The 22,967-nt window shown below is 37.6% G+C and overlaps 1 protein-coding gene across 1 annotated transcript in view; it reads right to left on the bottom strand.

The window, feature by feature from the left end:
* Positions 1–2,394: 2,394 nt before the first annotated feature.
* Positions 2,395–22,967, bottom strand: part of CCDC39 (coiled-coil domain 39 molecular ruler complex subunit) — a 48,105-nt gene continuing 27,532 nt past the window's right edge. The window contains exons 10-20 of the mRNA XM_003412875.4: positions 22,500–22,694; positions 21,441–21,605; positions 18,324–18,461; positions 16,631–16,839; positions 13,397–13,520; positions 7,680–7,839; positions 7,016–7,122; positions 6,023–6,163; positions 5,700–5,879; positions 5,469–5,554; positions 2,395–2,855 (exon numbers count right to left, since the gene is read on the bottom strand). Of these exons, the coding sequence (XP_003412923.1) occupies positions 2,705–2,855; positions 5,469–5,554; positions 5,700–5,879; positions 6,023–6,163; positions 7,016–7,122; positions 7,680–7,839; positions 13,397–13,520; positions 16,631–16,839; positions 18,324–18,461; positions 21,441–21,605; positions 22,500–22,694 (1,656 nt within the window). The 3' untranslated portion in view covers positions 2,395–2,704. The remainder of the gene's footprint in view (positions 2,856–5,468; positions 5,555–5,699; positions 5,880–6,022; positions 6,164–7,015; positions 7,123–7,679; positions 7,840–13,396; positions 13,521–16,630; positions 16,840–18,323; positions 18,462–21,440; positions 21,606–22,499; positions 22,695–22,967) is intronic.

Here is a 22,967-nt window from a genome sequence, read left to right as displayed (position 1 = left end):
CATTTATTCCTTGTGTTATTCTTGCCAGCAGTATAATACCGAATCTTTACTGAATGTACAGTTTTGTCCTTCAAACTCCCGTAATGGGAGTCTAATGAAAAAGCTGTAATGGAACAGCAAAAGAAACCCTAGTCTAAAGATGTAGATATTGGCAGAAAGAGGCCAGTCACTTAGGCATTAGTCTTTTTACCAAGAAACTCAAAAGGGTGTCCAATTCTATGTATCATCCTAACATAATAGTCTTCTAAAAGAGAAAAAACTCTCTTAGCATATCCCTTGACCTTTTTGAATCACTGATACAGCTTTAGAATTTTAAACATTCCGTTTTATCTAACAAATCTCTGAGCATCACTGTCACCAGCACTGTAATTGTCCAAAGCTGCTTTGTAGTTTAACATTACATTCGCACACCAAAAAACCTGGGATAGTACCTTGTCTGGGCATAGACCAATAATGTGAAGTTTGCCTCCAAAAATGGAGGGCACCAAGACTGAAGAAAGAGGTGGGTGACTCCAGTGTGGCAGCAAAGGAGTTTATATTAGACTTATATACGGGGCCAGGTCCTGGGTGGGGGCAGAACCAAAGCAGATGTCCGTGCCCCTCAGTGGGAGGGCAGAGGTTTTATATTGGTGGACGATAGTAGCTACATGCCAGGGACTTACATAATGATGACTTAGCAAACTGTAGTGAACTAGCGGACTGCATGGAGGCACTCCTGTTTGGCCTCACAAAGCGTGTTTCCCCTTCATATATTATTGAGCAGGCTGTCTTAATTTAGAAATTCCGTCTTTGCCAGAGCCACTTTCCTGGGGCATGTTAAGCAGAGTATACAAATTAATTTCTAGGAATATGTTCACAGCAAAAAACATTGAGAATTGGCATTGTCAGGAAGTCTTAAGTGATATTTTCAGCAATTTTTTTTTCTTGCATTGTGTATAGTTCATATAGTCAGGTTGTGTCTTGGTTTCCAAAAGTAAATGAGGAATGATTTTCTAAAACAACAGATAACTCCCTAAGATGCAGCTCCAGATTTGGATATACGGGGCTTGATCCCCTATGTCACCATTTAGTAGTATTACACTGAAGTTGAATCTGTTATTTAAGACTTAAATGTAGATACTGGCCTAAGAACTTAACAAAAATCTTGTGCTAGGTTTTGGGCAGTGATTCAATAGTTAAAATTGTGCAGTTACAATGTGTCAGGCCCTATGTGTTTTGTATACATTATTTCAATAAACTTATGTTTACTGAAATACAATAACTCACGGAACTTACTGTTTCCATATTGCAGATGAGGAAAAAAAAATAACTTGCCCAAGGTCACAGAGCTAATGAGATACAGCCACTGCCTTCATAAAACAGTGTTTAATATTCCATGTTCCAAGTAATTTACAAACTGACAATGTGGGGCTAAGTAAGAACTTTAGTGAACATACAAAATGACTAAGGTTAATCAGTTTTTAGACCTTATAAAATCTCATGCATTAAAATAACATTTTAGCCAAATTATATTGCCCAGCTTTTTTACTCATGCATTAGACTTGACTATGCCTGTTGTTATTTGCAAAAAAAATCCAAGTAACAATCAAGAGAAACAAGTTCACTACCTCTACTGCTTTTCAGAGGAAAGAACCACAAGACAGGTCTAAACAATGACAGTTGTCAGAGTATTTTTTCCAAAGTTGCTGGTTTGAAGGAGACAACATTGACTTAAGTACATAGGTTGTAATACATTTATTTAAAAACCAAGTTTTATAACATTGCAGTCATACTTCACACTATATTCCAAGAGCTCAAGGTGTTGGGCGCATGTTGTTACAAAGCACTAACTGGAAAATGAATCCTGAATCTGGCAGTCTACCCTCACCACCAGGGTTTCCCTACCCTCACTACATGGGGATATACGGAATTCTCACTGCAAGTCAGTCACATCCAGCTTTCCTTCAGTTATCTCTTAAGTCGAGGAAATTCCCAAAATATATTCTTACTCATTATGCTTGGTTGTCTGTGTCTTGACAGCAAATTTTTTTTTATGTGCTTGGATTTGTTAAACTGCATTTTTTTATTGACACAATGTTTCTCTTTCCTATCACTTTTTTGGGGAGAGTGAATGCGATTTTTGGGTTAAAAATTACACCAAAAGAAACTACCTTTTGTAGATGTTTTTCTTCCCCCAAAATCTGGGAAATACATTTCTTTGAATAAGGACCTAATTTGGGGGATCTTATAGACTAAATGAGCATTATAGTAGTGTTATAAACTCTAATAGTATGATGAATCTTTAAAAATTTTCTTCCTAAAACATTCTACTATATTAGAAACGTAGTTTCCTAGATAGCATGAAATAATGAAGCAGACTGTTGTCTAACAGCATCAAGATAAAAGAAAACATCATTCTGCCTGTGCTTGTACAAGATGTAGCCTCATTAAGACTGTTTCTTTTTTATCAAGAAAATAGTAGGAAAAACTAAGGAAAATAAACGTTCCTTTGGCTTACTTGAATCCAAGTTACCTGACCTTTTTTTTTTCACCTCCATCAGTGTTTTATCTTTTCCACTGGCTATCCGGTCATTTTTTATATCTAACAGTATTTCAGTAGGACTCCTTGTATGATGATACAGCACCCAAAAGAATAGGGTGGAATTTGCTATTTTAAAGTATGGGGTTTTTGTTTTTACAACTTGTTCAAAAAAGATTAAAATGTTTATTTTTTGCTTTTACCATTACTGGAGCTACTACTGGCAGTACCTGGCCCAGAAGTGCTGTCTGCTCCCAAAGGGGAGGCTGCCAAGTTCAGCTCTAATACTTTAACTGGAGCCTGAAAAGCAGAAGTACTCATGGTGCTCCTAGATGACCTAGAAGAAAAAACAATTACTGTAAATTTAAGTCCAAATTTGTTTTAGTATAGAATCCCCTCATCGGTGTAAGATACCATAATTCCATCATAATTAGATTGGAAGTATGTATTATTAAAAGTTGATAAATTGTGAAAACATGACCACTAATAGACAACAAAATTATAATTTAAAAAAGAAAGGGAAAGATGATGGACATAGAGTTTCATGCCAGTAGAAAAGTAGTTCAGTAATGAGTTTCTGCATAAGAAAGGGAGCCTGTGGGTGGTACAAATGGTTCACATGATCAGCTGCTAACCAAAAGATTAGAGTCAATCAAGTCTACCCAGAGGACTTTCCAGGAAAAAAGGCTTGGCAATTTGCTGCTGAAAAATGAGCCATTGAAACCCTCATGGAGCATAGTTCTACTCTGATGTACATGGGGGTCGCCGTGAGTTGGAGTCAACTTCACAGCAACTGGTAAATACAAGAAAAATGTTTTAAATTACAACTGATGCTTAGAGTTTTAGTCACTAAGCATTAAAGGTTTGCAAGATGGCATGACAAAGGAAGGCCACGGAAGTTGGGTGCTGGCAAGAGTGATTAAAGTGGCAGCTTATGTAATGTAAGATGAAGAGAGGAAAATGGGAGACCTGTTGACAGTAACAGAGTGATGGGGTCGGTGAACTGGACATTTCAGCAGGTTTAGAGAAGAGATGTAAGTGGGGAGAAGTGGAGCAAGTCGTCTGGTCAGAACAGCTCATGCGGATTGTGGTTTCAGAGGTGAGGTGGCTTTCTGTGGTGACTAGGCCCAGGGTGTACTGCTTTTGAAGGGGGTGACTGAGGAGTGGAGGTTGTGTCATGGGAGGTGACTGCAGAGAACTGACAGACCAGGGTCTTTAAGGTTAGAGTGAAGGTACTGTCTGTGTGAAAACAGAATTATCACTTTGTCAAGGGGAATAAAAGCAGATTGACTCCACTGTGGCCTGTGCATTTTATTAGTAGAGAAATTTCACCAATTCTAACCGGCTTTGCACGTCCTCCCCCATGTACATCACCTTGCTTAAGGGCTCCAAATTTGAAAAGCATAATTGTAGCTATATAATTCTGAAATGGTAAGTTTTTTAAGAAATATATTTGGGCAAAAGACACGAATAGACGTTTCTCCAAAGAAGATACACGGACGGCCAAGAAGCACATCATGAAAAGATGCTCAACACCATTAGTCATCAGAAAATTGGAGATCCAGACCACAAGGAGATACCACTTCACACCCACTAGGATGGTTATTATCAAAAAAGAAAGCAAGTGTTACTGACGGTTTTCAGAAATCAGAACACCTGCACATTGCTGGTGGAAATGTAAAATGGTGCAGCCACTGTGAAAAAAGGTTTGGCAGTTCCTAAAAAAGTCAAACATAGGCTTTTTGACTTTTGTGATCCAGCAATTTTACTTTTAGATATATACCCAAACAGTAGAAAACAGCAACTCAGACACATGTACACCAATGTTCAATAGCTAAAAGATGGAAACAACCGAAGTGTCTATCAATAGATGAATGGATAAATAAATCATGGCATATATACACAATGTAGTATCATTCAGCTATAAAGAAAAATGAAGTTCTGATATATGCCACCACATGGATGAACCTTGAAAACCTGCTAAATGAAATAAACCAGACACAAAAAGACAAATATTGTATGATCCACATAAATACCTGGAATAGGTAAGTCCGTCAAGACAAAAGACGATGGTTACTAGGGTGTGAGGGAAGGAGGAAATAAGGGAAAAGATCGTAGTGTCCACTTAAAATTGGAGAATTATAATTTATGTTTATCAGTCCTCAAAGATTTAAAAACTGATACTGTGAAAATAGATACAAAAGTACAGGGATGCTCAAATACAGTTTCTTAGACTTAAATAGATTGCTGCCTTTTAGGCCCTCCCCTTTTCTTTGTGCAGTGCCTACTGGGGGGAAGGGAAAGCAGCAGTTTAATAGGTGACCGGTAAATGAAAGAGGTTAGGAATTCTAAAGTTAGGATCATCATTAATTGTCTTTTGTCAGCAAAGCACGAGAGTGTTGATGAAACATCCTGATGATAGAACTCTGACTAACAGTATACTGCGTAAGGAAAGAATAGTTGCCTTTTTTAGCAAAATAAAGCATCATGAAATCCTGACTAAAATATTTTAAAAAATAATGTGGTTCTAATCACAAGAATTACACTCTACATTTCTATACATCTAAGTTGCTCTTTTAATGGTTCAAGAAATTCCCCAACTTGGGGTTCACCTTGCCAGATGAAACCCCCAAATTTTCATCCTGTTAATTTTTTATATATCCTGAAATAGTTGGTAGTAACAGAAGCCAGAGGGAAAGGATTTTGTTCTGCTGCTGGCTGTTTCTGCATCAGAGGTGCTGACACATGGAGGTAGCTAAGGATGACGTAGCTCAGAGTGAGATGGCTAAGGATGAGGTAGCTAGGGATGGATGAGGCGGTGAAGGATGAGATAGCTAAGCATGAAGAGAGCACCATCGGTGCACTGGTGGGTCCAACAGCTGAGGTGATGTGAAAGTGGCCAGATTCAGGGTAGCAGCTGTGACAAGATGCTTTCCAACCCTCCGCTTACCTTGCTGATAACAGTGATGTCTGTGAAGAAGATCTAGAACTGTGACGACTACCTTTTGTACTAGCCGTAGGTAGCTCTAAACCATTCTGAAAGAATATTCAATAGTGATCATTAGTACTGAATTTTAGAAGAAAAACACTGTAAATTAGATTTTACTCTATGATGACTGCCATTGTATTTTCTCAAGTGTTTAAGAATTGTTAATGTTTAACAGGAAATAACTGTTATTACCTGTCGAAAGCATGTTTGAAGAATAATACGGATATCAGAATTTTCTTCTGTAACATCAACTAACATTATATCAATCCTCTTGTGAAACTGTTTCACTTCACGAAGTTTGATGTCTTTTTCTTCTAGTATTTCATCAATAGTGTTTTTCATAAGACGGATTTCCTTGGTGAGCTTTGAACACTGTTGGTCAAAAATAGTTATATAAATTCTGTTTCCCAGAACATAATAATATGTTGTTAATGGATGAAGGAGGTTTTGGGTTAACCATATGGAACTTCAAAAAATGAAAATACGCAAGATCAGTTTTTAAAAGATATCAATACCTGTTTAGTTACTCTGTCGAATTTTGGCTTCTGCTCCTCAATTTCTCTACTTAGTTGAAATAAATAAGCCTGCCTCTCTGATAATTTTCCTTTGATACTATCTGTTAAATGTTCTATAACTTCTAAAGTATTTTCCATGTTCTGCAGAAAAAAAAAAATTAAAACAACATTGGTAAAAAAATAATAACTTGCCATCTGTCAAATATTTATAATTTATTTTTATATGTAATATACATTTATTGTTGGAGAAAAGTATAATGGTCTTATGGATTAAGTTTTGTATATAACTCCATTGGAAAGCATTTTTAGAATACTTGGGGAAAATATGTAAACAATGACTTGAAAGCGTGCAGTTTTCAAAGGTTCACAATTTCTATCATCTGCTCCTTCTGTTTTACCAGTAATCTGTGTTTTTATGTAGTCTGCTTACCAAGCACAGTCTTCTTTAGTAACGTGCTTTAGTAACTGCTTTCTACTGGATTATTTTTATCTTTCAATCTTTTTTTTTAATTTAAGGAGCAATCCTGAATGTGATCTTTAAGGAATTAGATAAAAGTTCATTAAATAAGGGTAGGTGGATAGATCATAATTAGCTAGCTATGATCCATTAACTAACAAGTAATTATCAGGGGTCCATTCTGTGCTTAGCACTGGGATCTTAACTAATGTACCTAATACTGTGATCATTTGTTTTCTAAACAACTGTCTTCTATATACAAGATGGAGTCCCTGGTTGGTGCAAACGATTGACACACTTGACCTCCAAGTGAAAGGTTAGAGGTTTGAGTCCACCCAGAAGCACCTCAGAAGAAAGGCCCGGTGATCTAACTCTGAAAAACAAGCCATTGAAAATCAGATGGAGCACAGTTCTTAGTTCTACTCTGCCACACATGGGGTCGCCAAGAGTCGGAGTAAGAAGAGAGTAGATGTAATAATAATAGTCGTGTTTTACTGAGGGTTCATTACTACTAAAAAAAGAGCCTTAGAATTCACCTGGATGTCTTCCTGAAGTTCTCTGATTTGTCTTTGTTTGTATCTGTACTTTTCATCAACAGCTCTTTTTTGTTCTTCTAGTTGGATTTTTAGCTCATACTCATCACCTAGAATTCAGAGAATTTTTATTTTAAATTTTCAACATACTTTGTGGAAAGTACTCAAAGTATTACATATATTAAACAATGCTAACATTTTTTGTTATGAAAGGTTAATTCCTTATGTCTACTTGTAGAGAGAAAACCCTGGTGGCGTAGTGATTAAGAGCTTAGCTGCTAACCAAGAGGTTGGCTGTTCAAATCCACCAGGTGCTTCTTGGAAACTATGGGGCAGTTCTCCTCTGTCCTGTAGGGTCACTGTATGTCGGAATTGACTCGACAGCAGTGGGTTTTGGGTTTACTTGTCAACATAAAGCAGCAATACATTGTGGTTTTTTCAGATTAGAAGTTAACTCCCACGAGAACTGACACACTGTGTACACGGGAGCTAATAATGGAAATAACCCCTTAGTAGGCCACTTACAGAAAAGGGGGGATTTGTGTTTCTGACCCAGTCAAACATGGTACATGTTTGTTTTCCATGCATCACAGTGTTTCTCTTTTTAAAACGACTGTACAGTTTTAATTGCATATATTCATAAAAGCTCTTTAATATTCTTACATACTAGATGGAGTCACTTTTTTAAAAGATTGTTTATAACTGTTGTTGCAGCTGTTCAACACTTGCAAGGTGTTTTCTAGAGCGTAGATTTCTTTTTCAGCTTTGTTGATCTTAGCATCCAAACTGTCACCTTCCCTTTGAAGTTCTTCTTTTTCTTGAGCAGCCTATGAAATACAGAACAGAGCTGAATCAAATAAGAGTATTTATCATAGGGGAAATGTCAGGTGCAGAAAATAGTTAACCTGCAGCAGATCGGTTTGCCTTGAGCTTACACATAGCACCAGGCATTTATTTCCTGCACTTGATTTAGAGGAGGAAACCAAGTCCTCAGGCCTTCAAAATATGGCACACAAGCTACAAAAACATGATGGAAATGTAACTAACCAAAGCTTAGCTGAACTATATGAAGAAGAAAGAGGCATCAGGATTGGAGGAAGACTCATTAACAACTTGCATTATGCAGATGACACAACCTTGATTGCTGAAAGTGAAAAGGACTTGAAGCACTTACTAATGAAGATCAAAGACCACAGCCTTCAGTATGGATTACACCTCAACATAAAACAAAAATCCTTACAACTGGACCAATAAGCAACATCATGATGAACGGAGAAGAGATTGAGGTTGTCAAGGATTTCACAGTCAATACCCATGGAAGCAGCAGTCAAGAAATCAAAAGACACATTGCACTGGGTAAATCAGCTGCAAAAGACCTTTAAAATGTTGAAAAGCAAGGATGTCACCTTGAGGGCTACGGTGTGCCTGACTCAAGCTGTGGTGTTTTCAGTCGCCTCATATGCATGCGAAAGTTGGACAATAAATAAGGAATACTGAAGAACTGACGCCTTCAAACTGTGGTGCTGGCGAAGAATATTGAATATACCCCGGACTGCCGAAAGGACAAATAAGTCTGTCTTGGAAGAAGCGCAGCCAGAATTGTTCCTTAGAAGCAAGGATGGCGAGACTGCATCTCATACACTTTGGACGTGTTATCAGAAGGAATCAGTCCCTGCAGAAGGACATCATGCTTGGTAAAGTAGAGAGTCAGTGGAGAAGAGGAAGGCCCTCAACAAGATGGACTGATACACTGACTGCAATAATGGGTTCAAGCACAGCAACAAATGTGAGGATGGCACAGGACAGGGCAGTATTTCATTCTGTTGTGCATAGGGTCGCTATGAGTCAGAACTGACCCAACAGCACCTAACAACAACAACCAAAGCTTACATAAAAGTCTCCAGCAAAAACTGCCACAAAATTATTGCAGGTACGAACTTTAGTGGGAAGAGAAATAGGGTGAATTAGAGGGACAAACAAATCTGTCTTAGAAGAAGTACAGCCAGAGTGCTCCTTAGAGGCAAGGATGGTGAGACTGCGTCTTACATACTTTGGACTTGTTGTCAGGAGGGATCAGTCCCTGGAGGACATCATGCTTGGCAGAGTACAGGGTCAGCGGAAAAGAGGAAGACCCTCAATGAGGCGGATTGACACAGTGACTGCATCGATGAGCTCAAGCATAACAACTATTTTAAGGATGGCTTAGGACCAGGCAGTGTTTCGTTCTGTTGTGCATAGGGTCACTATGAGTCGGAACCAACTCAATGGCACCTAACACCAACAGAGGGAGGTTTGAAACTCGGTTTTGTATCAGAAGAATGCGTGTTTCTGGCCTAAAAGAGGCGGGGAACATTTTCCCATCTTTTGAAATCTTGGAGAGGAGTGAAAGAGGTGAGCAAGGTACATCCAGAAAAACAAATGTTACTATATCCAACCCAGTCTGCTTGTTATTAGAAGTAGAATTTCAAGATCATCAAGGAGTTGAGTAATTTATTAAAATGAGAGAATATCATTGTGATAAATGTGACTAGAAAAGATGATGTCTAAGTTGCTGAAAGCCAGAAATTCCTCAGTGAGTGGACTTCCGTGACTTTTTACCAAGGTGGCTGTCAATGGACTAGACTCTTCAGAGTTGAACACAAACAGTTCCAAAGAAATCAGATTACAGGTTGACAGGGAAACCTGAATATATACATATATCAAAAACAAAAAAAAAAAAAAACCAGTGCCGTCGAGTCGATTCCGACTCATAGCGACCCTATAGGACAGAGTAGAACTGCCCCACAGAGTTTCCAAGGAGCGCCTGGTGGATTTGAACTGCCGACCCTTTGGTTAGCAGCTGTAGCACTTAACCACTGTGCAACCAGGGTTTCCATATACATATATAGCATGTAAATATACTTAAAAGTGCCAGAAAATCCATTTTTAGTCAAAATTAATAATTTTATTTTTTAATTATTCAGTCTTTAGGTTTTATGTATTTAAAACCAGAATGCAGCCAATGAGAAAGATAAGTTTTATAGGTTCTTAACATTTTCATTGGTGTTTCTATTATGCTTCAAAATATGTTACACATATTTTGTAACATATTATACAATAAAAAATAAAGCTTAGAAAAAAAGATAAAATTCTTATATAAATTATATCTAATTCCTTTAAGTTGAGCCTAGAATTGGCAACCATTTAAAATATAATAGTGTAGTAGGAGAAATAACTAGAATGAATCAAAACTGCCAGATTTTAATTGTGGATTTACTACTGATCAGTTCTGCATTTGTCAAGTGACGAAGTTGAATTTGTTTATCTTATACAAATTCTTAAGAACCTTGAAGTTCTAAAATTCTGTTATTTCATTTGATTCTAAAATTAAAGGTTATATAGTGTATACCTCTTATTTTGGATTAGAAAAGCTGATATTTGGATGAAATTCTGATGTTTAACTTTCTGTCCAACATTTTAAAGTATTTTCAAGTTATTTAATTGCACAATTTCATTAGATTGTGGTCAAAACTGGGCTGCTTATTTATAAGGACTAAGAGAAACTTGGAAATTAGATCTGAAAGATGCCAGTCCTTCATTGGTGTAATAGATTGAACTGTGTCCCCCCAAGATATGTGTTGTGAATCCTAATCTCTATGCCTGTGGTTATAATCCCGTTTTGGAATGGGATTAGTGTAGGATGTGTGTTGAGTCATTCTCATAAAATATAAAAAGGGCAGATTAGGAAAAGCAAGCAAGCAAGCAGCGATGGGGGAAGACTGATGCCAAGCCACACGGAAATCTCCAAGGAACCAGGCAAGAGAAGCTAAAGAGACAAGGACCTTCCGCAGAGCTGACAGAGAAAGCTTTCCCCTAGAACCAGTGCTCTGAATTTGGCTTCTAGTCTCCTAAAGCATGAGAAAATAAATTTGTTTGTTAAAGCCATCCACTTGTGGTATTCCTGTTATAGCAGCACCAGCTAACTAGGACAATTAGTCACTGATCATATTTTTCAGTCTGGCTCTGGAAAGTCAGAGGCTGGATGATAAAATAAAAGGCATCACATTAGCCTCCTGAGACCCAGAGGAATGAGTGGTACTAGCTCTCCTTTTGCCCCAAGTGCAGAGACAGGCATCCCCACTCCACTCACTGGTTTAGATTTAGTTAGAATATGTGTCACAGGGCTGAAACCTTGAAAATTAGGAGGAAATATGTGATTTTAGGGATGACAGAACCCAAAAAACTAGTCTGCTAATTTGATTCATCAATCTAATCTTTCAACAAACATTTCTCAGACATGGAAGGCAAGGAAGGGATACCAGCTCTACCTAGAGTGATTTGAAAAGTCCTAAAAAAAAAAAAAAATGGCAACAGATTTATGAATCAGCAACAGAGTATCTGAATTCATAGAGAGAGAGGAAAATGCCTAAGCTGATCATGTCACATGAGAAGAAAAGAGACCCTTACCATCTAAGGAAGGTGAGAAGTGTGTGTGAGGCACTCGCAAAGGAGGAGGAGATAGAAGTAGGAATAGAACTGGAAGACAAGTTTCCCAGAAACAGTTAAATTTGGTAATTGATTTTCCTGGATAACTACTGCCAGAGGGACTTATATGTAAAAGCTAGAAGGCATAAAAGTACATTACAGTGGGTTGACACATGAGGGAAGGTGAGGAGACAGGACAAATGTGGACTACTGAGTACCTTAAAAAAAAACCTTAGGCAGTAAATATTCACTATGAACAGAAGCAATAGGCTTTCTTCAGATAAGATTTTTCTCTTTTCCTGAGCAGTAGACTGATGTCCACCGTCATCATCATCATCACAGCAATATCAGGAACGATTGCTAACATTTATTGAGGTTTCATATCGTGGCATGTACTGTTCTCAGGACTTTTCATGTTTTTTCTTGTTTAATTCTCATAACAAAAGTAATGAGACATTATCATCCTCATTTTGCAGATAAGGAAACAAGTCCGAAGTGGTTAAATAACTTATTCAAGGTCACCCACTAGCCCAAGGTTGGCCCAGAATAGATCCAGACAAAGGCGGCCTACCCCAGTGACTTTAGGTAACCTATCGCAGCCCTTGTTGGTAAAGGAACTTAATTGGAATTGCAGCAGTCCTACAGAATGATGAGTAACAAGAAGGGTTTGAGAGCTGGGACTGATTTCTTCTGTAGGTTAGGTGGAGTGTTCTGAGGCAAAGTGCCAAGCAAACAGCACTTACTATGTATGTCATGACCATACTTGATGACAGGCTACAGATGGAAACTTGGGAGATTAAGCAGATAGAAATCAGAAGGAAGAGGCATCCACTGGAGGTATAAAATGGAAGGTCTCCTTCCCACCCCTATCCATATATGGTACAGGGAAGTTCAAGTTACAGTTTACATAGTGTTTTGAGTAACTTCCCAGAGCTCTCGGTAAAGAAAATCACACCAGTTCAGGGTATTCTCTACGTGGGGAAAGATGACATAGTATTCAGGAAGTAAATGGCATTCTGATCACTTAAGAACTTCTCCTTATGGTCACTAGGTAAAGATAAACATGGAATGGCAGAGAACTCTCAAGTGTGAAAACGAACAGCAGATTCATCTGATGTACCTCCACATGAGGGCAGGGGAGCAGACCTCTTCCCCTCTGGACAGCTGCCATACGAGAAGAGGATGGTAAACTGGAGCTGAAGATTTCAGAGGCGGTGCAGCTCCAGAGGAAGAGCCCTGGTGATGCAGAGGTTAGAACAGCTTGGCTGCTAATAGAAAGGTCAGCGCTTCAAACCCACCAGCTGCTCAGGTCACTATAAGTTGGAATCGACTTAATGGCAATGGTTTCTTTTTTTTTTTTTTTGGTAGTGCCAGGTAATGTGGTCCAGGGTATGGCTATGGGAGTGGGTGGCTATGGTGAAGTAAAGCTTTGAGTTTGAGGTATTTACCAGGCTGTCACATGCATGCTGAAGACACCCAGAATGACGATAGGTTTGGGATGAAAAGAGATTATGAATCCCGAATAAATGAGGGAAAATGATATGACACAGATGATGGAAAAAGAAAAAAAAAGGCGTGGGGGCGGGGAAGGGGAGTGTCAAAGAGTGGTCAAATAGAATGACCTGAATCTCCAGAGGAAGGGCTTTGGACCACGTTAGCAAGTAGGTTTTGGAAACCAGAAGGCAGCACTTCGTGGACTGGAGGAGTCTAAAGCCAATGTTTCAGTACCACCATCTAGCAACTCAGTTATGGCCCTAATAATTGGAATAGCTGCTAGAGTGCCATGAGCCAAATTTCACGGCAAAAAATAAATAAAAATTACCGTTTCGGTTGTCTTAAATCCAGAGGACTATGAAAAATGAGTTACCAAAAAAAAGTATACGTCATATTATCGCAACTGTAACTAGATTAAGATTATACCTTTATCACATAATAGGCCTGTGTTTTCTCCTCTTCTCCTTCAGGAGGCAGCATAACCACAGTAAGAATTTCATATCTGTTCTTCAGTTTATCAATTTTACTTAGCCGGTCGTGAAACTCAGCACTAATGTGAACAGAAAAAGAAAAACTAAACACCGGAAAGCAAATAAAGGACTATCGTGTAATCTTGTAAAAAATATTTGTAGTTGTGTTACTACTGAACCCAAGCAGGTTAACTGTGTTCTTTTTTTTTTTTTTCCTCCTCCATTTCATAATTCAGTATGAAGGGCCTGAAATTTCACCTAACTTGAAAGCTAACAAGTTAGCCTGCTAGTTTCATGGATGCTGGAGGAAGACAAGATTCATGGGTCAAAGACAAAAAACTTTATTACTCACAGCACGGCAAGCAGCATGAGCTTCCTGTTCACATTGGTTCCTCTTGCCCCACCAAAACCCATGGGGCAAGAAGGGGCTCAAGGATGCTACACACACAATAGGTTTCACCACTAAGGAAGCCTAAACTTAAAAAACTCATTGCTTTCCAGGCGATTCTGACTCATAGCGACCCTACAGGACAGAGTAGAACTGCCCCATAGGGTTACCAAGGAGGGGGTAGTAGATCTGAACTGCCAAACTTTTGGTTAGCATCCATAGCTCTTAACCACTGCACCACTACAAATATTTTATAATAGAAAAAAAGCAAACATGCCTAACGTCTGCTCCAGAGGGAGATGCTACCTCTAGCTTCCAAGGCTGTTCAGTATACAAACATCTTTAAAAAGATAGTCCAGAACATAACAGGTACTGTCTCTCCTGCAAGGTATGCAGAAATATGAGAAACCCATGAAGATCTACCTCCCAACATTCAGATTCTTAAATCTGCTGATTACTTTTTCCCTTTACTTCAGTAAATTAATATTTTATGAGCTATTTTTTAGAACCTATTTGTGATAAAAAATATTTTTTTATTTGTGATGGCGAAGGTTGTGTGTCAACTTGGCTGGGCCATGATTCTCAGTGGTGTGGCAGTTATGATGTAATCTGGTAGCTATGTAGTGATGTAATCACCTCCACAATGAGATCTGATGTTATGTAATCACCCCCATGATGAGATCTGCTATGAGCAGCCAGTCAGTTGAAAGGGATTTTCCTTGGGGTATGGCCTCCATACAATATATGTGAACTTTCTGGCAAAGATCACTGGCTTTTGTTCACTCTGGATCCTCATCTGACCTTTGGTTCTTGGGACTTAAGCTAGCAGCTTACCTGTTGATCTTGGGATTCGTCAGTCTCTGTAGCCTGTGAGCCAGCGACCTGTCATCTTACCTGCCAACCTTGGGATTCACAACCTGTGAGCCAGAGGCCTGCTGTCTGACCTGTTGATCTTGGGTTCACCAGTCCCTGTAACTATGTGAGTCAGGAGACACCTCCAGCCAGACCCTCGGATTTGGGACTTTCCAGCCTCTACAACCACATGAGCCATTTCCTTAATATAAGTCTCTATATATATACACACACATATATGCTTCACTGGTTTTGCTTCTCTAGAGAACCCAGCCTAAGACACTATTTTATAATAGTACTGTTGTTGGGTGCTGTCAAGTTGGTTCCAACTCACAGTGACCCAATATACAACAGAACAAAACACTGCAATGTCAAATTTTGTGAGATGAAGTTAAAGTAACATAGGGCTTTTTTAGTCCTCGAAACTGAAAATTAATGAACTAAGCGTCTACTTTAAGAAGGTAGGGGAAAAAAGCATCAAAATAAATCCACAAAACCAGAAGGCAAATAATAAAGGTGACAGCAGAAATTAGTGAAATACCAAACAAAGGCTGAAGAGAAACAATCAACAAGAGTTGATTCTTTTCAAAGACAAATTAATTAACCTCTGGCAAGACTTACCCCATGTGAAAAAGAGAAGACAAAATAACCATTATCAGGAAGAAAAAGGCCTTTCTTCCACAACACCTCTGGGTGGATTCGAACCACCAAGCTTTTGGTTAGTAGTTGAGCACAAACTGTTTGTGCCACCCAGGGAGAAAGGAAAATTGTGGGTCATGTGATAAGATGCAAGAACTGTATAAAAATATTACTTAAAAAAATCCAAGTATAATCAAAAGATAATATGTCACAGACAAGCTTAATTTATCTGAGGAATACAAGGTTGGTTTAACTTTAGTAAATCAATCAATAACATTAACAGATTGAAGGAGCTACGTCATGTCAATGAATGCAGAAAAAGCATATAATAAAAGTCAACGTCCATTTCTGATTAAACAGATTAAGACAACCTCTTAGCAAAGAATAAAAATCAGCAGGGGCTCCCCTAATATGATAAAGGATATCTCAAAAAAAAAAAAAAAAAAAACCCTACAGTACAACGAGAGCTTTCTCTTTTAAATCAAGCACAAAAGAAGAATACCTGTATCACCATTGCTATTCAGCATTGAACTGGAGGTACTGGCAAGTGCAGTAAAGCAAAGAAAAGCAAAGCTCTACAGATTGAAAAGGAAGAAACAAAATTGTTATTATTTGCAAATGATTGAATGGATAAAAGGAAATTAGAATCTAGAGATCAATTGTGAGAATTACTAAGGGTTTGCACAAGGTTGCTGGATACTTAATATACAGAAATCAACTGTCTTTCTATGTACCAACAACAAACCAAAAATGAAATGTTTAAAAAATAGTTAAGATTGACAGGAACATTAAAAAATAACATGTAGCTAGGAATAAATCTTACAAAAGATATGCAAAACCTCCATGGAAAAACTGCTTCAATAAATGCAGCTACTGAGTATCTATAAGGGAAAATGTGTCATTGGACCCTTACCACAAACCATACACAAAACTCAGCGCCAAGTGGATGATTTAAACATAAAAGGGAAAATCTAAAGAACGGGGATTACCAAAGGAAAAGGAGAGGAAAGAGCATAAATTTATACCAAGCTCTGATGGCACAGTGGTTAAGAGCTCGGCTACTAACCGAAAGGTGGGCAGTGCACATCCACCAGCTGCTCCTTGGAAACCCTGTGGGATAGTTCTACCCTGCCCTATATAAGTTGGAATCAACTCGACGGCAATGGGTTATATAGTACATTAAAAGCCGCTTCAAACCAACGAGAAAAAGATGGATATTCCGGGTGCGGGGGGGAGCAGCAGATCTCCTGACATCACCCTTATAGTTTTCTTCAGGCCTTCCATAGCAATGTTTTAAAATCTAATAACTACCTTATGTTCTGCCGTTCTTGATCAACATATCTTATTTGTGATGCAAGCATTGTTTTGTGAACCTTTATCTCCTCTGTCCGCTCTTCCATGGCTGTGTATAATTGCTGCTTTCTTTTCTCCAGAGAAAGCACTTCTTCTGCCTTACTGTGAAGCATTTCTCGAGTACGTTTCACTTCAAGTTTTAAAAGATTGTCTTCTATCATCAAATCCTATCAACATAACAAAATTGTCAAACATTTAAATAATTATTTGCATACCAAAACCAATAAAAATTTTATCGCAATAAAAATCAAACTCAAAAATACAACTTTTTGTAATTTGGCCATTGACCAAGATATTAACTCAGGTTAAATTTGGATCGCTCAGTGTCCATGCCTCTAGTTTTACCTTTTTTTTTTTTTTTTAAGAAAAAGGGCTTATGACTATTCTAAGTCTTTCAATTTTAAATTCAGACTTTACTAAAACACAAAAGGAAGAAACGTTATTCCTAAGACTGAAACTTACAACATCCAGGAAATGTATAAAGTCCTATGAATGGACATTTTTATATTCTAAACTAAATCTTATAAAATAGTGTGTAAATAAATTTTTATTTTAAAACAATTCAGTCATGAGTAGAGTACTGGCACAAGAATAAACAGATCAATTTTCAGAAAGAAGGCCCAGAAACAAACACTCCAGAATATAAGGCTTTAGTATTTCATAAAGTAGCTGTTCGAATAGGGAAAAGATTAGATCCGTACATCTCACAGGTACTAAAAATAAATTCTAGATGAATTAAAAACTGAGTGTAAAAGATGAAACCAACGCAGCTCCTAGAAACAGTAAACATTTGTCTGATTTTAACAGGACAAATTTCTAATAATAACAATTATAAAGTGGGGAAAACTAAAGATTTGATGCTAAAATTTTATGTCAAAAACACTGAAGGAAAATTTAAAGGAAAATATTGACAATATTTATGATACAGAGTTAACATTTTTACATACAAAGAGCATATGAAAGTGTTTTGAAAATATAAATGCCCCAATGGAAAAATGGGCAAAGAATATAAACTAGAAATCCAAAAGAGTGAAATTATAAATAGCTGATAAACATATGGGAAAATGTTTTAAAATGTCACCAATTAAAGAAATGCAGAATAAAACAATGAGATACCATGTTTGCCTATCAAAATGGTAACAATTTTACAAATTCGTACATCCAGCCATGGTGGTGGTGAGTAAAACAGATTGCTTACACACTGCTGGTGGAAGGCACTTTGTCTTAAAAACTGTTTTCAGACTCTGGAAATATTTATTCTTGAGCCATAGCTATACAGCTAGAAATTTATCCTAAGGAACTAATTAAGCAACTGTATAAAGAGATACATGCATTGTAGATGACAGTACTTTTTATAATAGCCAAACATTTTAAAAAGCACATATCCAACAAATAGGAGCTGATTAAATAAACTAGGGTACCTTCATGTACTAGGCTATAGGAAACCTTTAAAAATATGTTTTTAAGGAATAGTTAATGTTCAAGGAAACACATATTTAAAAAATTTTTAAATACAATATGTAAAGTCAATTTTCTTTAAAAGCTGGAATAAAATTTAAGTTTATCTTGGGTACAGTGTTTTAAGAATTTCCACAATTAATATGTAATTGTATGTTTTTTAATATTGTATATGCATGTAGTTTTACTGCACCTGTTTAAAAGCTTTGGCTTTGTTCAATTCTTTCTCTGATCTGTCCATGAAAAGGTTTAGTTCATTTATTTTGGTCTTGAGAGATTCTTTTTCAGCACAATTTTTACTGTTTGACTTCTTGATAAAGTAAAGATCATTCTGTAAAATAAGAAAGGGTCATAATATATGTTTTAACTAACAACTACATTAAATACATACTGTGTTAAGTATGTAGCCCCCCTGGTGCAGTGGTTAAGAGCTGGGCTGCTAACCAAAAAAGTTGGCAATTCAAACCCATCAGCTGCTCCTTGGAAATCCTATGGGACAGTTCTACTCTGTCCTATAGGGTCACCATGAGTCAAAATCAACTCAACAGCAACAGATTTTTTTATATTAAATATATGTTAGATGAAATTATATACGCCATTAAATATAATAATCAGATTTTTAAACTCATTTTTCATGCTCTTTTTTTAATGTGACAGACATATTTTCATCTTTACCATCTATTGATGTTTTGAATTTAGCTTGAGTTCAACAGTTCTAGGAAATACTATTTTGCATGGTCCCAGTTTAACCTGAATCATTCAGAGTAGCCCATGTGGAGGACAACTAGAAGGAGGGAGAATAAACTTTGTTACCACTCATGGTTCACCATTCCCATTCCAGAGTTCACTGATTCAAGTCCCAGATGGTAAAAACATTAACAGTCTGAGAAAATACAGGATCCTGGTCAACAGCACAGGTTCTAGAATCAGATGGCCTTGATTACATATTAGCCATCTGACCCTGGTGAGCCACCTACTCTTCCCCAGTTTCTTCATCTCTAAAATGCAGATAATGACAATGCCTGCCTCAATGATTGTGAGGATTAAAGAAGTTACTGTCAGAAAGTATGCACAACAGTGCTTAACACAGAGAAATGCCATATAAGTGTCAGCTATTATTATATAAAAATTACATCTTGCTAGAGAGGAAATGTTAGATAAGGTCTTGCTCCATCAAATGCATGATAAATGGGTCAAACATACCAGTTACTAGTTTCCTAGCTTTATTCCAGTTTGTACCCGTCCTTTTATCCAAAACTTGACAGAGTTTGTGCTCTTAGTGCCCTCTTGGTTCTTACATCAAAAACTCTCCAAGATCCACCTCTGTCTTTCCCTCTCTCTCCATCTGTCTCTCTCCACATTTCTCACTCCTTATAATTCTCTCACCTAAGGTTACATACAGCAAGATTTTTTTTTTCATAAAGATTTGATTTTATGAGATTAAATTTTGGAACAAGAGAACTGAACTTTAAAGAGATCTTTTGACCAGAAGAAATCAGTTTCTATCATGTAAAACAACAGACAGCATGGCAGGGCAGGGAGTGTGCAGAACGACTTTACAATCTGATGCTGCTACTGAGAAGGGTAAGCCTTCACTACAAGGTTCACTGGCTTTGATATTTTTTCATTCACTTGCATATCCATGAGTTTATTTCTCTCTCTGTTACGATCAGAGTTGGGGTAGACATAAGCACTGTTGGTGATGGAGAAAGCATCTAGGGTAGTTAAAAGGCAGAATGACGAGAGAACCATTCCCACACAGCTAAACAGGCACAGCCAGGCCAGGGTCAGGAAACACGTTTGGGTATGAATTACCCTCCTATGGTCCTGCAGCATTGATTTTCTCATGGTAAAGAACCAGACAGTATCATTTGCTGAGTACCTACTAAAAGCACTGTGCTAACATATACATTGCTTCTGGTTCTCCTAAATGCCCTAGAATGATATTTTTTCCACTTAACAGATGAGTAAACTAGGGCTTAAAAAAAAGAGTTAAAATACGCAGTAGTGGTATAACCTTGAGATTCAAAACTAGCTCTAATTCCAAGGCATGTATTCCTTCTACTAAACCAAGGAAACATTTAAAAAATATTTCATCAGACTACAAAGTAGCAGTCTAAATGTTTTTTTATCTTAAAAACCAAACCAAAGGTTTTGTCATCTTTAACAAAGAGGGAAAAAGAGGAGAGAAAGAGGGAGGGAGGAAGGAAAAGAAACAGCTCCTTTCTGCCTTTCCTTGTCCTCAAGGAATTTAGGACAATTCTTACTATGACCACCAGAGGACACTCATCGCTAGTCTTGCCAACCATACATGAAAACCTATTGCCGTGACTCTGTCAGGAGTCATGGCGAGACCCCACAGGTGTATACCGTTGTTGGCGCTGTTGAGTCGATTCTGACTCACAGCGATCCCATGTGACATAGTAGAACTGCCTCATAGGGTTTCCTAAAAAAAACTAATATTTCAGGAGCATATTGCCAGGTCTTTTTCCGGGGTGGGTTCGAACCACCAGCCTTTTGGTTAGCAGCCTAGTGCTTAATCACTGCACCACCAAGGCTCCTTCCACGTGTGAAAACAAGATTTAGACCTGTCATGTTCCCTCTCTCGCATTCAGGTTCACGCTCTCATTCTCTCACTCTTTCACTCTCCAGTTGAACTCTGAGAGAGAAAACCTAGTATATGTTTATATTACAATGAACATAATATACCTAAAGATGAAGAATGTTCTCACCTTCTTATTAAATGAATTAAGTAATTTGAAATACTGTGGTAACTAAGTAAATTTCTGAGTAACAACAATAGATGACTCATGAAAGAACAGCTTTTCTTTTAGATGTCATTTCAGAGACAGATAGATAAAGGGTAATCAAGCTGTTACAGCAGATGCGTAATACAAAACTGGAATTTATAAGTGTCCTGAGTGAATATACCATAAGAGTATTCTGAAGTCACATGGACCAGGGGCCAAATCCTAGCTCTCCCATGTAGTAGTTGTGTAACACTGGGAAAACTGCTTAAACCCATACAACAGGGCAATAATATCTTCCTCCCAAAGACATTTATGATAGCTAATTAAATGAAATATTAAAGGCAAATAGCACAATTATTTAGCACACAGTAAATGCTCGATAAATGGAAACACCACATTCCAATAGTCAGTGTAGGAATACGAACATTAGTTCATACATTTGTTATATATGTGAGTAGCCTGGCAATCTATCTAAAGTCAAGTCTTAGGAACATATTGTCTTAAAACCAAATAATAAATAGGATACTTTCAAGCATAAAAGGTATTTTTGGCTAAGTTACATGAAGCTTCTTGATCTGTGTTTCTAAAAGGCTGCATGTCGATTTTTTCTCTTCCAGTGTCTTTTTAAGTTCAACAATTTTTGCTTCAAGGGCCTGTTTTTCTTCAGAATTAATTTCTCCCCTTAACCGTGACATCCGCCGCTCCACTTGCTGGATGTAAAAGTCCTGTCACAGTTTTTAAAAAGAAGACGTTAGCAAGGAGAAGCAGACAGTTAAAGCCATTTCTATAAACATAAAATCACGGTAAATATTTTGTGATGAGTTTGGCCTGGATATCGTCACTCAATAAAGTCAACTTCACACTGCAGTAATTTATCAGATAAAATCCTTTCTACTCTGAGGGGGGCAACAGTGAACTATTCTTCAACAACCAGGGGGCATGACAGAGACACCACAGGAATCTTCTGAGGCTATAACAAAAAAGTCAGCTGGGGGCATTTATCACACTACCATGATGGAACCTCAGTAAAAAAAGATATCAAGTCACAAATTGTTAGCCATGAAAGGACCAAACTGGATGAACATCTTATGAATTATTTCTAAATAATTTAAGGATCTATAATTTTGAGAAATTAGGACTATATTAGATTAGGAAATTAAGACCGAGAGAGGACACTGAAAAATTAACATGAGAACAGAATATATAAATATTTATTAACAAGGAAGGAAAACATGAAAAAACAATACTTTGAATCTATTGGCCTGGGGTGGGGGGAGCATGTTTGTCCAACTAAGAAATAATACACAGTTTCTTAAGTATCAGATACCCTAACTCCTTCTGTTTTACTCCAGGTCCAACTACCTTAGGTTCCTTTAAAGCATGGATTCCCATAACTAGAGTTGTCTTTCCTCTAATCTGTTTATTTCAGATAAAGAAAAGAATTGCTTTCTAAGGCTCCCCACCCTACTACTGACCTGACAAGGTATCTCACCTTCAGCACCCATCTATCCCTCCAAGAGACTGCTTAGAAACCTTTGCTCCCTTGGGATATTGAGGCATCTTGAGTATCACAACTACCACAAATTAAAATGGAAGACATTTATAACAGTCACATCTACCTGATTGTACATAATTTCTTGCTGCTTCAAAGTTTCAAAATCCAGTTTATGTAGCTGATGGTTGAGATGCTTTAGAGAAGAACGAGTTCCTTCAATTTCTGATACAAGAGCTTTTTCTTTCATTGTCTCAGTATGTAATTCCTGAACTTTCTTAAATAGCACATCCTTCACTATGTTCAGTTGAACTTCCACTTCCTGGTGATTGGAATAATAGTGATTAATATATTACAACACCTTGAAATATCTTATTTACATGAAAATTATACTTTAGAGGCTTATTCCTAAACTCAACCCCCTAACATTTTATCGCTTGAGAATATAAGGCCCTTCCCACAATTTCAACAAATCCCTGACATTTCTTGTAGTCTACTGTTTTCTATTCCTGCACCGAGACCACCATCTTAATTCCATCTCATGTTGTTCTAGCCTCAGAACTGACCACCCTGCTGGTTCCTCAGGAAATAAAAT

Source organism: Loxodonta africana, chromosome 1, assembly GCF_030014295.1.
Source record: "Loxodonta africana isolate mLoxAfr1 chromosome 1, mLoxAfr1.hap2, whole genome shotgun sequence".
Taxonomy (NCBI): Eukaryota; Metazoa; Chordata; class Mammalia; order Proboscidea; family Elephantidae; genus Loxodonta; species Loxodonta africana.
Note: the sequence above shows the minus strand (reverse complement) of the source record. Positions and strands in the feature narration are given on the sequence as shown.